Source organism: Megascapheus bottae, chromosome 12, assembly GCF_031878675.1.
Source record: "Megascapheus bottae isolate mThoBot1 chromosome 12, mThoBot2.hap1, whole genome shotgun sequence".
Classification (NCBI taxonomy): domain Eukaryota; kingdom Metazoa; phylum Chordata; class Mammalia; order Rodentia; family Geomyidae; genus Megascapheus; species Megascapheus bottae.
Window position 1 is genome coordinate 49,917,762 of NC_143520.1, and position 14,911 is coordinate 49,932,672.

Sequence of the window (14,911 nt, forward strand, 5' to 3'; positions counted from 1 at the left end):
CTAGGGTTCCCGGAAGCGGAAGTAGAGACGGGGAGGGGGCGGAGCCACGGGCGCGGGCGAGTCGAGGGGGCGGGGAGCGGGGGAACTCTGGCGACCCCTGCTGGCGAGACACGTCTTGGTTTCTTGGCATCTGTCAAAATGGAATGTACCAAACGACCAAGTTTCTAAGGGGGGGTTAAAGTTACAGTTCCAAACAATGCCCCAAAACTAGGGATGTAGCTCACTTGTAGAACACTTGCTTAGTAGGCATTTTGGGGGAGAGGGAGGGAGAAGCTGTAAACAAAATTCCTGTGCCCAGGCCATTCTTTAACCAGAAGAAAAGTACCATATTTATCCTCAAGGGTGGGAGCTTGAGGTTGAGGTAAGTCTGCACAGACAGCTCTACTTCCAAAAAGGAAGTTCTTAAAAAGACGGTCCTTTGTCCTTACCCTCCTTCCAGAATGGGAGGCAAATATCATTTCTATTGCTCATTACTTCCTCCACTGACAAGAAAGTGCTTGCCTTTGGCATTGAATTCTACCTCTGTCCGTGCAACCTGACGACAGGAATCACCGTCCAAGTTCATCCCAGCTGTTATTATGTCTGCTTTTTCTATTAACGTGATCTGATTTTCTCCTATGGGTGAAAAAGCCAAATAGGAACACAAGACCTTGTGTTCCAGCTCTAGTGCTGGCATGCATGTATACACACACACACACACACACACGCACTGATGCATCTGAACACACACATACACACAACTCGACCTGTCCCCTTGGTAACCGCTTACCTCTGATATGTTTGTTTTAAAATGTTTACTTTTGTCCTCAATATTTTTTGTCTGCAGTATGTATTTTCCTCCCAGGGTGTTTTCCTAGTCAACATAGTTCCTTACATGCTTTTCTCTCATGGACAGTTAGGTGGCTTTGATGACAGTCAGTGATTAACTTCAAATTTTCTTGTCTTGTGTTTGCTCTGGAAAGGTTATGTTTTCTATTTGGTAATAACAGCGAGAGTGTCCAGCCTAGTCCAATGAGCTAACCACAAGAGCGGAAGAGCTGCTCTGCTTAGTAGAGATCAGCTAAGTTCCAGGTGATTCGTAACCTCACAGCAGCAAATGAAATGGCAGATGTAAGTACTAACATGCCCAGAATTATATTACATCTAAGTGGTCTAAATAGACAAATAAAAATTGGATATACAATTAAAAGATGAATTCCAAAACACAACCCAACCATGACATAGAAACCCTAAAAATCTATGTGCCAGATTGTATATAGAGATTCCCTTCTTGAATACTTGTTTGTTAAACATGACATTTAAAATATGATGTAAAAATCAATGTTAATAAAATCTTAAAAAAATAAAAACAAACAAAAAACCCCACAACCCAAGCAAAGTGCTGGTGGCTCACATCTGTAATCCTAGCTACTCAGGAGGCTTAGAACTGCCAGAGTAGGCAGGAAAGTCTGTGAGGCTCCTATCTCCAAAATGGGAGTGGGGGGGTGCAGAGGCTCACACCTGTAACCCTTGCTACTCAGGAGGCTAACAACTGAGGATCAAGATTCAAAGCCAGCTAGGACATAAAAGGACTTGAGACTCTTACCTCCAAATAACCTCTAGAAAACAGAAAGTGGGGCTTGGCTCAAGGGTAGGGTGGTAGCCTTGAGCTGAAGAGCTCAGGGACAGCGCCTAGGCCGAGTCAAGCCCTGTGACTCACAAATAATTGGAATGGAGCTGTGGCTAAAGTGGTAGAGCTCAAGTGCTCTACCACTCAAATTCAGAGACAGCACCCAGGCTCTGAGTCAAACTACAGTAATGGCAAAAACACAATCTAGCTAAACACACAACCTAACACAAAAACACAGCCTAACTATAGCCTATTTGCAAGATAATAATATGGGCAGATTGAAAATCAAAGGATAGTAAAATACATACAATGCAGATATTAATCAAAGGGAGGCAGGCCTAACTATATAAATATCAAATAATGCCAACTTCACAACAAAATAATGAGAGACATAGAGAGGCATGTAGAATCATAAAGTGCATCTACCAAGAAAACCTGGTTATCCTAACTATGTCTGCATCAAACAACAGATTTATAAAATATGTAAAGCAAAAACCAGTGGAAGAGCCTGACAGAAGTGGAAGAAGAAGCAGACAAATATAATTACAGTTGAAACCTTTGACACCTGTGGACTAGCTGATAGAACAACTAGATGGAAAATGAGCAAGGGCAGAGATTTCAACATCTACATCAAGTGACAGAGTTTCACTGATGCTCCACCCTGAACAGATCATCCTAGGTGCCAGCAAGAGAGACTGTACTGTGGACTATAAAATGCTAAAAGTTTGTTCTCTGGACATAACAGAATCAAATGAGAAATAAATAGCATATGGATGGTGGCTGTATCTGTAGACAGTTGGAAATTAATCCACACACAGCATTTTTTTTTTTGGAGTAGCCCAAGCAGGTCTATAACTCTAAATCCTTCTCAACATCCCAGGTTCTTAAATTGCAGGCATAAGCTACCACATTCAACCAAAGCCACACAATTCTAAATAATAGGCAAAGTGGAAGAAAAGTTAAAAATAAAAGCATTAAGCTGAATGAAAATATTCCTGCCTCCACACATGGAACTGTTTTGTACTCATGGCTGTACACTGCTATAGCATACTTGGCCAGTTGAATCATGCCTCGTGTCCCTTTTGCTTTAGTTGGGCAGCTCCTCCCTCCTTTTCACCTCCCTCCCTCCCTTCCTTCCTCTCCTCCTTCCTTTTATTTTTTCCCAATTCTGGGGTTTGAACTCAAGGCCTGCATGTTTGCCCCTAACCTTTTGTGCTTAAGGCTAATGCTATACAATTTAAGACACAGCTACACTTCTGTTTTTTACTATTATTATTATTATTATTATTATTATTTGCCAGTACTGGGCTTGAGCCCTAAGCACTGTCCTTGGACTTTCTCAAGGCTAGAGCTCTACCACTTGAGCCTCAGCACCACTTCCGGCTTTTTTCTATGTATGTGATACCAAGGAATCGAACCCAGGTCTTCGTGCATGCTAGGCAAGCACTTTAACCACTAGGCCAAACTCCCAGCCGTATTATTATTTTTTTCAATTAATTGGAGATAAGAATCTCAAGGACTTTCCTGCTTGTGTGAACTTAGAACTGCGATCCCCAGATCTTCGATTCCTGAGTAGCTCAGATTATAGAAGAGAACCACCTGCACCTTGCTTACAATTCAGTTTTCAATAAAAACTCTCCCAATGGTTTATTTGTGTTCATGTTGGGATCAAGAAAGGAAACCACCAGTTTCTAGATGATGAGATTTAGAAGTTTAATTTCCTGGAGGAATTTATGATGACTACATTTCCCAGATGTTGATTTTTTTTTTTTTAGTTAAAGGAAGCTCCCAAGAGGTTTATTCCTGTATTTATTAAATCTCAAATATTTTTTACATAAAACAATCTTCACAGCAACTCTGGAAATTTGAGTGATTGCCCTACACTAGTGATAATCCTGATATCCAAACCAAATAAGGACAGTACCAAACCACATTATACCATACTTAGAAATTACTTAAAATGGAACAAAGACCTAAATAGTGGGACTAAGATTTTTAGATGAGGGCTGGAAATGTGGCTTAGTGGTAGAGTGCTTGCCTAGCATGCATGAAGCCCATTCCTCAGTACCACATAAACAGAAAAAGCAGGAAGTAGCAATGCAGCTGAAGTGGTAGAGTATTAGCCTTGAGCAAAAGAAGCTCGGGGGGCCAGGAGTTTGTCCTAGTGGTAGAGTGCTTGCCTAGCATGTACCTGTGTTCAATTCCTCAGTGCCACATACATAGAAAAAGCCAGAAGTGGTGCTGTGGCTCAAGTGGCCCAAGGACAGCAAGGACAGTGCTCAGGCCTTGAACTCAAGGCCTAAGACTGGTACACACACACACACACACACACACACACACACACACACACACAAGCTCAGGGTCAGGGACATTTGATTTGTTTTGGTTTACATTTAACATTGTTGTTAGATTTGAATGTTCACTGGATTTTGATTTACTTTGTGTTCACATCTGATTAGCTTTCTATTTTGTCAAGATTAGTTCCATGCACCTTGGGTGCTTTTGGGGTTATATAAGCTGTTAGTTATATTCAGGGTGATAGGGCTTTGTGACAGGAGTCTCCCTGTGGCCTGCTAGAGCTCCAGTAAAGACTCCAAATTCGGTCTTTTAAAGTGGTGGCTTCTCTGTTTCCTGCACTGGACCTACCATACGACCTGGGTTCACACTTGGTTAACTAGGACCCAGGCAGGTCAATGAAATCTGTTAACCATACTTGCTTCATTTCTCAGATAACCTCACAGGATCACAATGAAACTTAAACAATGGTTTTTTTAAAGAACTTAGACTAATACTGGTATATAGGAAACAAATAGTAATGTTGAGGCTGGGCACTGGTGGCTCGTGCCTGTAATCCTAGCTACGTAGGATGTTCAGATCTGAGGATCGCGGTTCGAGGCCAACCAGGCCATGAGACTGTTTATTTGCCAGTCCTGGGGCTTGAACTCAGGGCCTGGGCACTATCCTTGAGTGTTCTCAAGGCTAGAGCTGTACCACGGGAGCCACAGCACCACTTCTGGCTCTTTCTACCTTATGTGGTACCAAGAAATCAAATCCTGGTCTTTGTGCATGCCAGGCAAGCACTCTACCACCAGGCCAAACTCCAGGCCCCACTTCAGCCTCGTCTATGTATGTGGTACCGAGGAGTCAGTTCTCTTGAGTGTGCGCTAGGAAAGCACTCTACTACTAGGCGGTGGTTGGTGGAAGGCCCGAAACGGAAGTCCCGCCCACCCCGCTCCCCGCGCCTCAGGCAGTTCGGCGGGCAGCCCGAGATCCGGTGCGCCGTGGGCCTCGGAGGACCCCACCGACAGCCGTGGCGTAAAAGCGGGGTGGACGCGGTGGCGGCGGCGGCGGCGGTCGGGTGTGCGTCCTTCCTAGCTGCATCTTGTCTGCAGGATAATACTTCGGCAGTCCTCGCTGCTCCTCCGGTTGTTGTGCAGTCGGCGCCATGTCTGTGAGCGAGATCTTCGTGGAGCTGCAGGGCTTTCTGGCTGCGGAACAGGACATCCGAGAGGCGAGCCCCTTTCTCCACCCCTGTCTCCACCACTCCATCTCCGTCCCCACACCCGTCCCCACCCCGATCCCTGGCCCCTTCCCCAGACCCTGCCTCCTGGGCCGCGTCGCCCGCGTCCCCTCGGCCGCGAGGCTGCGGGCGTCAGGGGTGCGTTCGAGGACGGGCCGCTTTCCCCTCCGCCTGGCTCGGTCTCCTGCCGCCTCCGGCCTCCACCTCTGGTGCTTGGTGGAGATTCCACCTTCCAGGTTTCGGCTTTTTGGCTTCTCCTGGCTGATTTTTTTTTTTTTTTTTGGTGCCGGTCGTGGGACTTGAACTCAAGAGTTTGGACGTTGTCCCTGAGTTGCTTTTGCTCAAGGCTGACACCCTACCACTTGAGCCACTTCTGGGCTTGGGTAGTTTATTGGAGATAGGAACCTCACAGACATTCCTGCTCACGGCTAGCTTAGAACTGCAGTTTTCACTTCTCAGCCTCCTGAGTAGCTAGGATGATAGGCACCAGGTCTCTCTTGAGTGACAGCCCTCCTTCAAGCGCTCCTGCATTTGCTGGGTCAGGGCCCGAGACTTAGTTCAGGCACCTTTGCTCTTATTCATTGGTTATGTCCTAAAAAGTGCACAAGAAAACACTTTGAAAACACCTATGGCCTCCATTTTTCTTACAAAGAATAAAGAATCCAGGCTCTGTTGTGGCCCACAAAGTCTCCTTTTACACTATTTGTGTGGATATTATATTCAGCTTACTTTCTTTCCATTGCTTTGCTGCCCCAAGTAGTTTCTTTTCCCTGTCTTTTTTTTTTTTTAATTGCCAGTCCTGGGGCTTTAACTCAGCACAGTCCTGGGCTTTCTCAAGGCTAGAGCTCTACTATTTGAGCCACAGCACCACTTTCAGCCTTTTCTCTGTTTGTGCATGCTAGGCAAGCACTCTACCACTAGGCCAGACTTCCATCCCTCCTTTTTTTGTAACTCTGCATTGTCCTACATACTTTACTTTTACTAAAATTTATCTCTTTCCTTTTTCCTGGCTATCTTGTATTAGGCTCATGCTTGCTGCCCCTCTTGCTTTCTCTTTCTCCTCAGAGATTTACTCTAGCTCAAGGTGGCTTCAAACTCCTGCCAGAGATTGCAGCACACTCATCACTGTGCTTGGTTTATGGTCTCCTTGACCTTACAATATAAATGACTTATCTAGCATATGGACTTAAAAAAACAAACAAACCTGTTATTTATTTATTTATTTTTTCTGTCTGTCGTGGGTCTTGAACTCTGGGCTTGGGCATTGTCCCTGAGTTCTTCAGCTCAAGGCTACTGCCCTATCACGTGAACCACTTCCAAAAAAAATTTTTTTTACTGTCTTCTTCATTCTTACATAAACTGCTAGAGTGAAGAGGCTTGCTATATGGTTCCCAGAATTTATACAGTACCTAGCATATCAATGTGCTTAGTGAATATTTGTAAAACAAATGAGTAAAATTACATTCAATTTTCTTTTCTTTTCTTTTTTTTTTTTTTTTTGGCCAGTCCTGGGCTTGAGTTCAGGGCCTGAGCACTGTCCTTGGACTTTCCTCAAGGCTAGTGTTTTACCCTGAGCCACCGCACCACTTCTGGCTTTTTCTATGTATGTGGTACCGAGGAATCGAACCTGGGTCTTCGTGCATGCTAAGCAGACACTCTACCACTAGGCCAAACTCCCGGCCCCCAATTTTTTATTTTACAGACTACATTTACAATGGCCCAGTTAGATACTGGAGGGAGGTAGGTGGTTCTTACCCTTTGGTGGCTATCTAAAGAATCTTGAGATTTGTTTTTTTGGGTTGGTTATGGGACTTGAACTCAGGGCCTGGGTGCTGTGTGTAAGCCCCTTTGCTCAAGGCTATTGCTTTATTTCTTTGAGCTACAGTATATCACTTCTGAATTTTGAGTAGGTAATTGAAGGTAACAGTTTCATGGGGTCTTTTCTGTCCTGGCTGGTTTTGAACCCTGACCCTCAAATTTCAGCTTCTTGAGTGGTTAGGATTACAGGCATGAGTCACTGGCCTACCTTGAAGAATCTAAGGGTTGTTAGTGAATCCTGAAAGTCTTACTGAGCAAGTTAGTGGAAAAAAAAAACAGGATTCAAAACTGATTATAGTGGGTAACTTCTTGTGAAGACCATTATTGTTTTGAATGTGTGTGGTATGATACATCAGATATGTGTTCTGGTGTGTTAAATATGAGTCTGTGCTAATTGCATTGAGTTTATATGATTGTGAATTTTAATTCTAGGAAATCCGAAAAGTTGTACAGAGCCTAGAGCAAACAGCTCGAGAGATTTTAACTCTACTGCAAGGGGTCCATCAGGGAGCAGGATTTCAGGACAGTAAGTTCTTTGTTTTGATTTTGAAAGTCTTTATTTTAGTAGTCTTTTATTTAGAGAGTTTGTTTCCATCCAGAAGCTATGCCTCACTTGTATTATTTTATTAAAAATTACTTTTTTTTTTTTGGCCAGTCCTGGGGCTTGAATTCAGGGCCTTAGCGCTGTCTTGGGGCTTTCTCAAGGCTAGTGTTCCACCACTTGAGCCACAGCATCGCTTCTGTCTTTTTCTATGTATGTGATACCGAGGACTCGAATGCTGGTCGATTGCATGCTAAGCAAGTGCTCTCACTAGTCCAAACTCCCAGCCCCAAAATGTCCATTATTCTTTATAGTGTGTTAAAATTGGAGAAGTATGTTTTAATTTTCCATTTTTTTTTAGTGTGGTTTCAACAGGAATGTTTTCTATTGTGATGGAATTCTACTGATAGCAATTATTTTGTGTGTGTGTGTAAATGTAATAAAATAATGGAGCTTATAAGTATCAGTCAAGTCATTTATACAGTTACATGGAGTTAGTCATCCTGATTGAGCATCATTGGTAACTGTTCTTTTTGGTTTTTTTTTTGGCACTGTCCTTGGGCTTTCTCAAGGCTAATGCTGTGCCATTTGAGTCACAGTACCACTTCTGGCTTTTGTGTGTGTATGTGGAATCAAACCCGGGGCTTTGTGCATTGGAGGCGAGCACTCTACCACTAGGCCACACTCCAGGCCCAGTAACTGTCCTTTTGACCAAGTATGGGTGTTATAAACAGTCTACTTGTAGTAATCCTCTGGTACCGAGCAGGAGTGAGCAGCTGATGAATAGCCTCTTGGGACTATTGAACTGTAATACTTTGCAAAGTACCAGTATGTCTCCTGATACATATCCTTTCTAGCAAGTTTTTATTTTTCAGAATGTTAATCAGTAAAGAAACTAGATATGGTATTTTGAGAGCTAGACTGAAAGGCTATTTGATTAAAAAAAAGTTAATTTCTAGATGGAACTGCATATATTATTAAGAACTATATTTGAAATTTTTTTCATGATTATATTTGATTGTCTTTTATGATCAGTTCCAAAAAGGTGTTTGAAAGCTCGAGAACATTTTGGTACAGTAAAAACACATCTGACGTCTCTGAAGACCAAGTTCCCTGCTGAACAGTATTACAGGTTTGTAAGGAAAATAGCACTGTTTTATAATGTTAGGTAAAAGAGGTGGGAGAGAACTTATAGGCACTGGTAATTGAATATGGCTAACTGAAAGTCCCACTACAAAAAAGAAATAAGATGCTGATAGTTTTGGGAAAGGAAATGGATACTTTTATTATTATTTTTTAAATTTAAAATTTTTTATTAGCTTACATTAAACAGGAAGATTTCATTGTTACATATTTACAATATATTCCAGCCAATCTCACCCACTACTCCATCACTCTCCTGTACCCTACCTTTTATTATTTTTTTAAATCTTTTCTAAACAACATGCATTACTTTTGCAATGAAAAAATGATTAAGAAAATACCTCTAATAAAAGGCAAAATATATTTGAATATCCTGTGCAGTTGGATGAACTATACTTAGGCTGTTAAGTCATAGGTTTAGATAGCAATGTGTTTAACTCAGAACAATTACATCTGAGTATTGATGAATCAAGAACTTTTACTAAGAAGCTCTCTCTCTCTCCTCCTCTCTCCCCCTCTCTCCCCCTCTCTCTCCCTCTCTCTCTCTCTCTCATTCTCCTTCTCTCTCCCTCTCTCTCTCTCCCTCTCGCTCTCCCTCCCTCTCTCTTTCTCTCCCTCTTGCTCTCCCTCCTCCCTCTCTTTCTCTCCCTCTCACTGTCCCTCCTCCCTCTCTCTTTCTCTCCCTCTCCCTCTCTTCCTTTTTCTCCCTCCTCCCTCTCTCCTCTCCTTTTCTCCCTCTCTCTCCCTCTCCTCCTCTCTCCCTCTCCCCTCTTTCCCTCTCTTCCCCTTTTTCCCTCTCTTCCCCTCTCTCCCCCTCTCTTCCTTTCCCCCTCTCCCCCCTCCTCTCCCTTCCCCCTCCCCCCCTCTCTCATTCTGAGGCTTGAACTGAGGGCCTGGGCACTGTCCATGGGCTTACTCAAGACTAGCACTCTACCACTTGAGCCACAGTACCACTTCTGGCTTTTTCTTTTTCTTTTCTTTTCTTTTTTTTTTGGCTAGTCCTGAGGCTTGAACTCAGGGCCTGAACACTGTCTTTGGGCTTTCCTCAAGGTTAGCACACTACCACATGAGCAGATAGGCTCTGAAGACCCATGTATTGCCCTATTTCTCTATGCTTTGATTATCCCTTCCTGTGACCACCTTAGAGCAAAGTCAACAACAAAAATAAGGACAGTTAAGAAACTTCCAGGCTCTCCAGACCACCTTCATATTACAATATAAATACAACCACTACATCAGAGGCAGTGGTCATCCATGGTTGCCCCAACCTGAATGATTTTGTTATAGTCATACTTTATGCTCCTCCGCATATATTACCTATTACTTATGTGTGCTTTAAAGAAACATGCTTCTTGGGGCTGGGAGCATGGTTTAGTGGTAGAGTGCTTGCCTAGCAAGCACAAAGACCGGGGTTCAATTCCTTGGTACCACAAACACAGAAAAAGCTCAAAGTAGTACTGTGGCTCAAGTGGTAGAATGCTAGCCTTGAGGAAAGTCCAAGGACAGGGCCCAGGCCCAGGTCCTGAGCTCAGTTCCCAGGACTGGCCAAAGAAAAGAAAGAACATGGCCAGGAGCTTGGCCAAGTGGTAGAGTGCTTGTCTAGTATGTATGAAGACCTGGATTTGATTCCTTGGTACCACATACATAGAAAAGCCAGAGCACTGTCCTTGGGCTTTCTCAAGGCTAGAGTTCTACCACTTGAGCCTCAGCACCACTTCTGGCTTTTTTCTATGAATTGAACCTGAGTCTTTGTGCCATGCCAGGCAAGCACTCTACTACTAGGCCAAACTCCCGGTCCCAAGCATGAATATTTTTATACCTTTGTCAGGTGTCTAGGTCAGTAGTGAGAATTTCTTTTCTTTTCTTTCTTTCTTTTTTCTCCGTCTATCTATGCCTTTTTTTATTAAAGAATTTATTAACATTGATTTTTATATCATATTTTAAATGACATATTTAATAAACAAGTATTCAAGAAGGGAATCTCTATATACAATCACTGGCACTTAGATTTTAGAACATAATTAAAATTAGGCTGAGGGATTGTATATTATAGATACATATTAATCTATGTAGTAAACCGTTATGTCTATAGAGTGAGACTTTATTTTCTTACTTTGAGATGGAGTCTTTCTATGTTGGCAAGTTGGTCATCAATCCTGTTCTCCGCTTAGTCTCTGGAGTGCTGGGATTACAGTTGTATCCCACAGCACAACAGAATCTTGAGGTTTTTACTGTCCTCTGTTTAGTGATTATAAATAGTAATTTTGTAGATTATGATTCCTCAAAAGGGTAGAAATAAGTAGATGTTGAAGCCGCTTGGACTAGTTATCTTTTTTTATTTTTTTATTTTATTTTTTTTGCCAGTCCTGGGCTTGAGCTCAGGGCCTGAGCACTGTCCTTGGACTTTCTCAAGGTTAGAGCTCTACCACTTGAGCCTCAGCACCACTTCCGGCTTTTTTCTATATATGTGGTACCAAGGAATCAAACCCGGGTCTTTGTGCATGCTAGGCAAGTACTTTAACCACTAGGCCAAACTCCGGGCCCCAAGGACTAGTTATCTTTTTAAAAACAAGTAATGAACTGAGGCATGAACTGAAGGTCTTGTGCTTGCTAGACAGATGCTCTAGCATGAACCACATCCTCAGCCTTTTTTGCTTTAGTTATTTTCACATGTGGTCTTGCATTTTTGCAGGATGGTCTCAGACTATGATCCTTCTACCCATGCCTCCTGCATAGCCTGGATTACAGGTGTACACCACCATGATCAGCTTGCTGTTGAGGTTTCACTAACTTTTTCCTGACTAGCCTCAAACTGTGGTCCTCTCTATCTTCCACCCAAATAGCTCGTATTACAGGCATACATTTGGGTTCTTGTCATTGATTTTTAGTTTCAAGTTTTAATTTTATTAGAGCAGTGTCATTGTTTGATTAAAGTTCTTCACATTTGCCTACTATCCAAAATCTTTTACATTTTTGTCTATGTTTTTATTGTTTCCTATTATACAGTTAATGTAAATTTAAACTTCTTGGGTTAATACTTAATCCATTTAATCTATATGAATGTTCTCTTGCCCATATGTTTGACATTTTGCAGTCCTGCATAGAATTTGTTAAAAGAATTTCATTTGTAGCCTGTGCTCCTCTGACGGCTTCCTCTCCTGCAGGTTTCACGAGCACTGGAGGTTTGTGCTGCAGCGTTTGGTCTTCCTGGCAGCGTTTGTTGTGTATTTGGAAACAGAAACACTAGTTACTCGAGAAGCGGTTACAGAAATTCTTGGCAGTAAGTGTTTTCTTGGTGGGGTTGTAGTATGAGGTATATTTTACATGGGTTTTGGTGGGAGCAGCTATGGCCTGGCTTTTTGTTTATTAAAATGGAAACAAATTATATAGAAAGCTGGTTTCCCAAAAATATGAAATCTAAAAATTATCAGTGGGGTGCTCATTTTTAGAGAGAAGTTGAAAGAATTGTACAGTGAACACCTGTGAATACCCCTCTGTGTTCTGCTCTATCTACTGTTGTCTTGCTTGTGTGATCATCTGTGTGGACCAGCCCAAGTCACTTATAATAGCTGACTTCTCTTGAAAGCTTCATGTTGCATTTTGTGACATTCCTGCCATAACTACTTGTTGTTCTTGGTTTTGAGAGAAGATGGGAGGGAAATGAACTTTATTGAAGAGCAAGAAAAATTTAGTGAGGCTTAGTTGCCAAGGGTGTGAAACATTTTTCACTTCTAGAAAATGTTTGGCCTTCATTTTTTGAAAAAAAAAGTCATATATTTATTTACTTGTTTATATTCTTGGACTTTAGTTATATTTGCATAATGTTTGTCTTATTTTGTTACATTTTAGTTGAGCCAGATCGGGAGAAAGGATTTCATCTGGATGTTGAAGATTATCTCTCAGGAGTTTTAATTCTCGCTAGTGAATTGGTAAGTAGTGAATCGCCACTACCACAGTTTGAACTTAGAGCTCCATACTTGCTCACTTTGCTTGCTTGGTTGGAGCCCTACCATGTGATCCATAACTGCTCTTTGTTGTTATTTTGGAGATAGTCTCATGCAGTTTTATTCCCCACGTTGACTCCAAACTGAGGTCTTCAGATATCCGCCTCCTAAAGTAGGGTTATAGGCTGTTTAACACATTTTATTGTACAACAACCAGTGTAACACTTAAGACATTTGAGGTGATCGGAAACATTATCTTATTTCTGGGAGGATTTATTGTTAGGGCAGTTCTGTTTTGTCTGCTTGCATATACCCTGAACAGATAATGTCAGCATTACTGTCTAGATCTGAGGTTTGTGTGACTTAGGACAAGGTGGGCAAAGGAGGGGCGGGCCATGTCATAATGCATTCTGTTTCTCTTCCACTTTTTAGTCAAGGCTGTCTGTCAACAGTGTGACTGCTGGAGACTATGCCCGGCCCCTGCACATCTCCACTTTCATCAATGAGCTGGATTCTGGGTTCCGCCTTCTCAACCTGAAAAATGATTCTCTGAGGAAGCGCTATGATGGCTTGAAGTATGATGTAAAGAAAGTGGAGGAGGTGGTCTATGACCTTTCCATTCGGGGCTTTAACAAGGAGACAGCAGCTGCCTGTGCTGAAAAATAGGAGGCTCTTCCTGCTCCTGGCCTGGCTGATCTGGCTGTTGCCAGGGAGGGCTGTGCACAGAGTGCCTCTCATTGTAGTTAGGATGCCCAGTTGCTAAACACTGCGCTTTATTTTCTTAACTAGTTGTGTGATGTGAGTATCGGAATTGAAGATATTCTTTACATGGACAGAATTTTCTTTGTTGTTTTAGTGGATTTACTCTGTAATTTGTTGTATTTCAGTTTTGTTAAAAGTGTAAATCTCAGTCCCTTGGTAAAGTCTTTTTCTTATTCTGACTGTTGATGTTCTGATTAAGAAGTTCATTGTCTTGTTTGTGATTCTTCCAGAGGTGGCACTTGATATTTTCTATATCTAAGTTAGCCATCATTTTCAGGTATAGCCTGAGGATGGTATGAAAGTAGAATATTAAAAGAGTGGTTGACAAACAAGAAACCTTTTTCTTCCTTACTGTAAACCTTGTGAGTAAATCAGATATTGATATTTTGCTGAGGAAATTACTGCCTGTATTCTTTTCTCACTGCCATCAAAATGTAAAAGATTAAATTGCAAAATCAAGCTCAGCAGGTTATTTTGGAAAGTTTTTGTATTGGGTTTTAGTAGTGTCTTATCATTTGTTCTACAGGAAATAGGGCTTAGTGTTTTAAAATACCTTGCTTTCTGATGTTGCCTTAACATTCTGCTATTTCAGCAATTAAAAATAGTCTTCAGTGCCAGGAGTTTGGCTTAGTGGTAGAGTGCTTACCTAGCATGCACGAAGACCCAGGTTCGATTCCTCGGTACCACATGCATAGAAAAAAGCCAGAAGTGGTGCTGAGGCTCAAGTGGTAGAGCTCTGCCCTTGAGAAAGTCCAAGGACAGTGCTTAGGCCCTGAGCTCAAGCCCAGGACTGGCAAAAAAAAAAAAAAAAGTCTTCATACACATCAAGCACTAACATCTTATATACATTTCTAACCATGAGACCTTTTTCCTGGTAGCTATTTAGATCATTTGGTCTGGGATAAAGCCATCAACATACATTAATTAGCGATGTCCTAATGAGTATGGTTTTAGCTAAAAGTGCCGAGCTTGTTCTGGAAGAAAGAAAACTAGCTAATTTTTTTTTTTTAAAATTCATGATAAATTTTACAATTAGAAATTTCTGGTTTGGATGGCTATCTTAGTAAGTTTTAACTGTAGTTAGTATCTGCATCCCTTCCCTATTTTCAGAAGTCATTAAAAAAAATGCTTACCAGGTAAACTTTACTGCTGAATTGTTACGATTAAAGTGGTGGCCTGGGATTGTAGCTCAGTGCTAGGGCATGGGTGTGTGGGTGTGAGGGTGTGAGTGTATGTGTATGTGTATGTGTTAGTCCACAGTGGTTTAGTGCTCTTAATGTTCGTTGAACAGAAATTGCTAGTGTTTGAAGAATAATGTCTTTTCTTGCCGAATCCCAGTTTGGTTTCTTATTTGTACAATGGAATGTTTGAGACTGTCTTCATGATTTTTTTTTTGTGCATCATCCAGCTTGAACTTGGCCTGGGCGTTGTCTCTGAGCTCTTCAGCTCAAGGCTAGCACCCTACCCTTGAGCCAAGCCCCACTTCCCATTTTGTAGAAATTAATTGGAGATAAGAATCTCAATGGTTTCCCTCATTCGTCATAATCAGTGGAAACCTTGGGCTCTACTAGCAG

The 14,911-nt window shown here is 42.0% G+C and overlaps 1 protein-coding gene across 2 annotated transcripts; it reads left to right on the forward strand.

The window, feature by feature from the left end:
- The first annotated feature begins 4,882 nt into the window (after positions 1–4,882).
- Tsn (translin) lies at positions 4,883–13,801 on the forward strand. Of its 2 annotated transcripts, XM_090342977.1 has the most exons (6): positions 4,888–5,120; positions 7,380–7,473; positions 8,524–8,620; positions 11,796–11,911; positions 12,481–12,560; positions 13,008–13,801. In XM_090342977.1, the coding sequence occupies exons 1-6, from the start codon at positions 5,055–5,057 to the stop codon at positions 13,239–13,241; spliced, it is 687 nt and encodes a 228-aa protein (XP_090199103.1). In that variant the 5' UTR covers positions 4,888–5,054; the 3' UTR covers positions 13,242–13,801. The 2 variants fall into 2 exon arrangements, with proteins under 2 accessions (XP_090199104.1, XP_090199103.1); XM_090342978.1 differs by lacking the exon at positions 12,481–12,560 and having other exon boundaries at positions 4,883–5,120; positions 13,008–13,176.
- The last annotated feature ends 1,110 nt before the right edge of the window (positions 13,802–14,911 follow it).

What these genes read in the sequence shown, in the direction of transcription:
- Tsn (XM_090342977.1), top strand. Translation starts at nt 5,055, where the DNA reads ATGTCTGTGAGCGAGATCTTCGTGGAGCTGCAGGGCTTTCTGGCTGCG. An exon ending in GGGAGCAGGATTTCAGGACA is followed by an intron (nt 7,474 to 8,523) that starts GTAAGTTCTTTG and finishes TTTTATGATCAG; the next exon opens with TTCCAAAAAGGTGTTTGAAA. An exon ending in TAATTCTCGCTAGTGAATTG is followed by an intron (nt 12,561 to 13,007) that starts GTAAGTAGTGAA and finishes TCCACTTTTTAG; the next exon opens with TCAAGGCTGTCTGTCAACAG.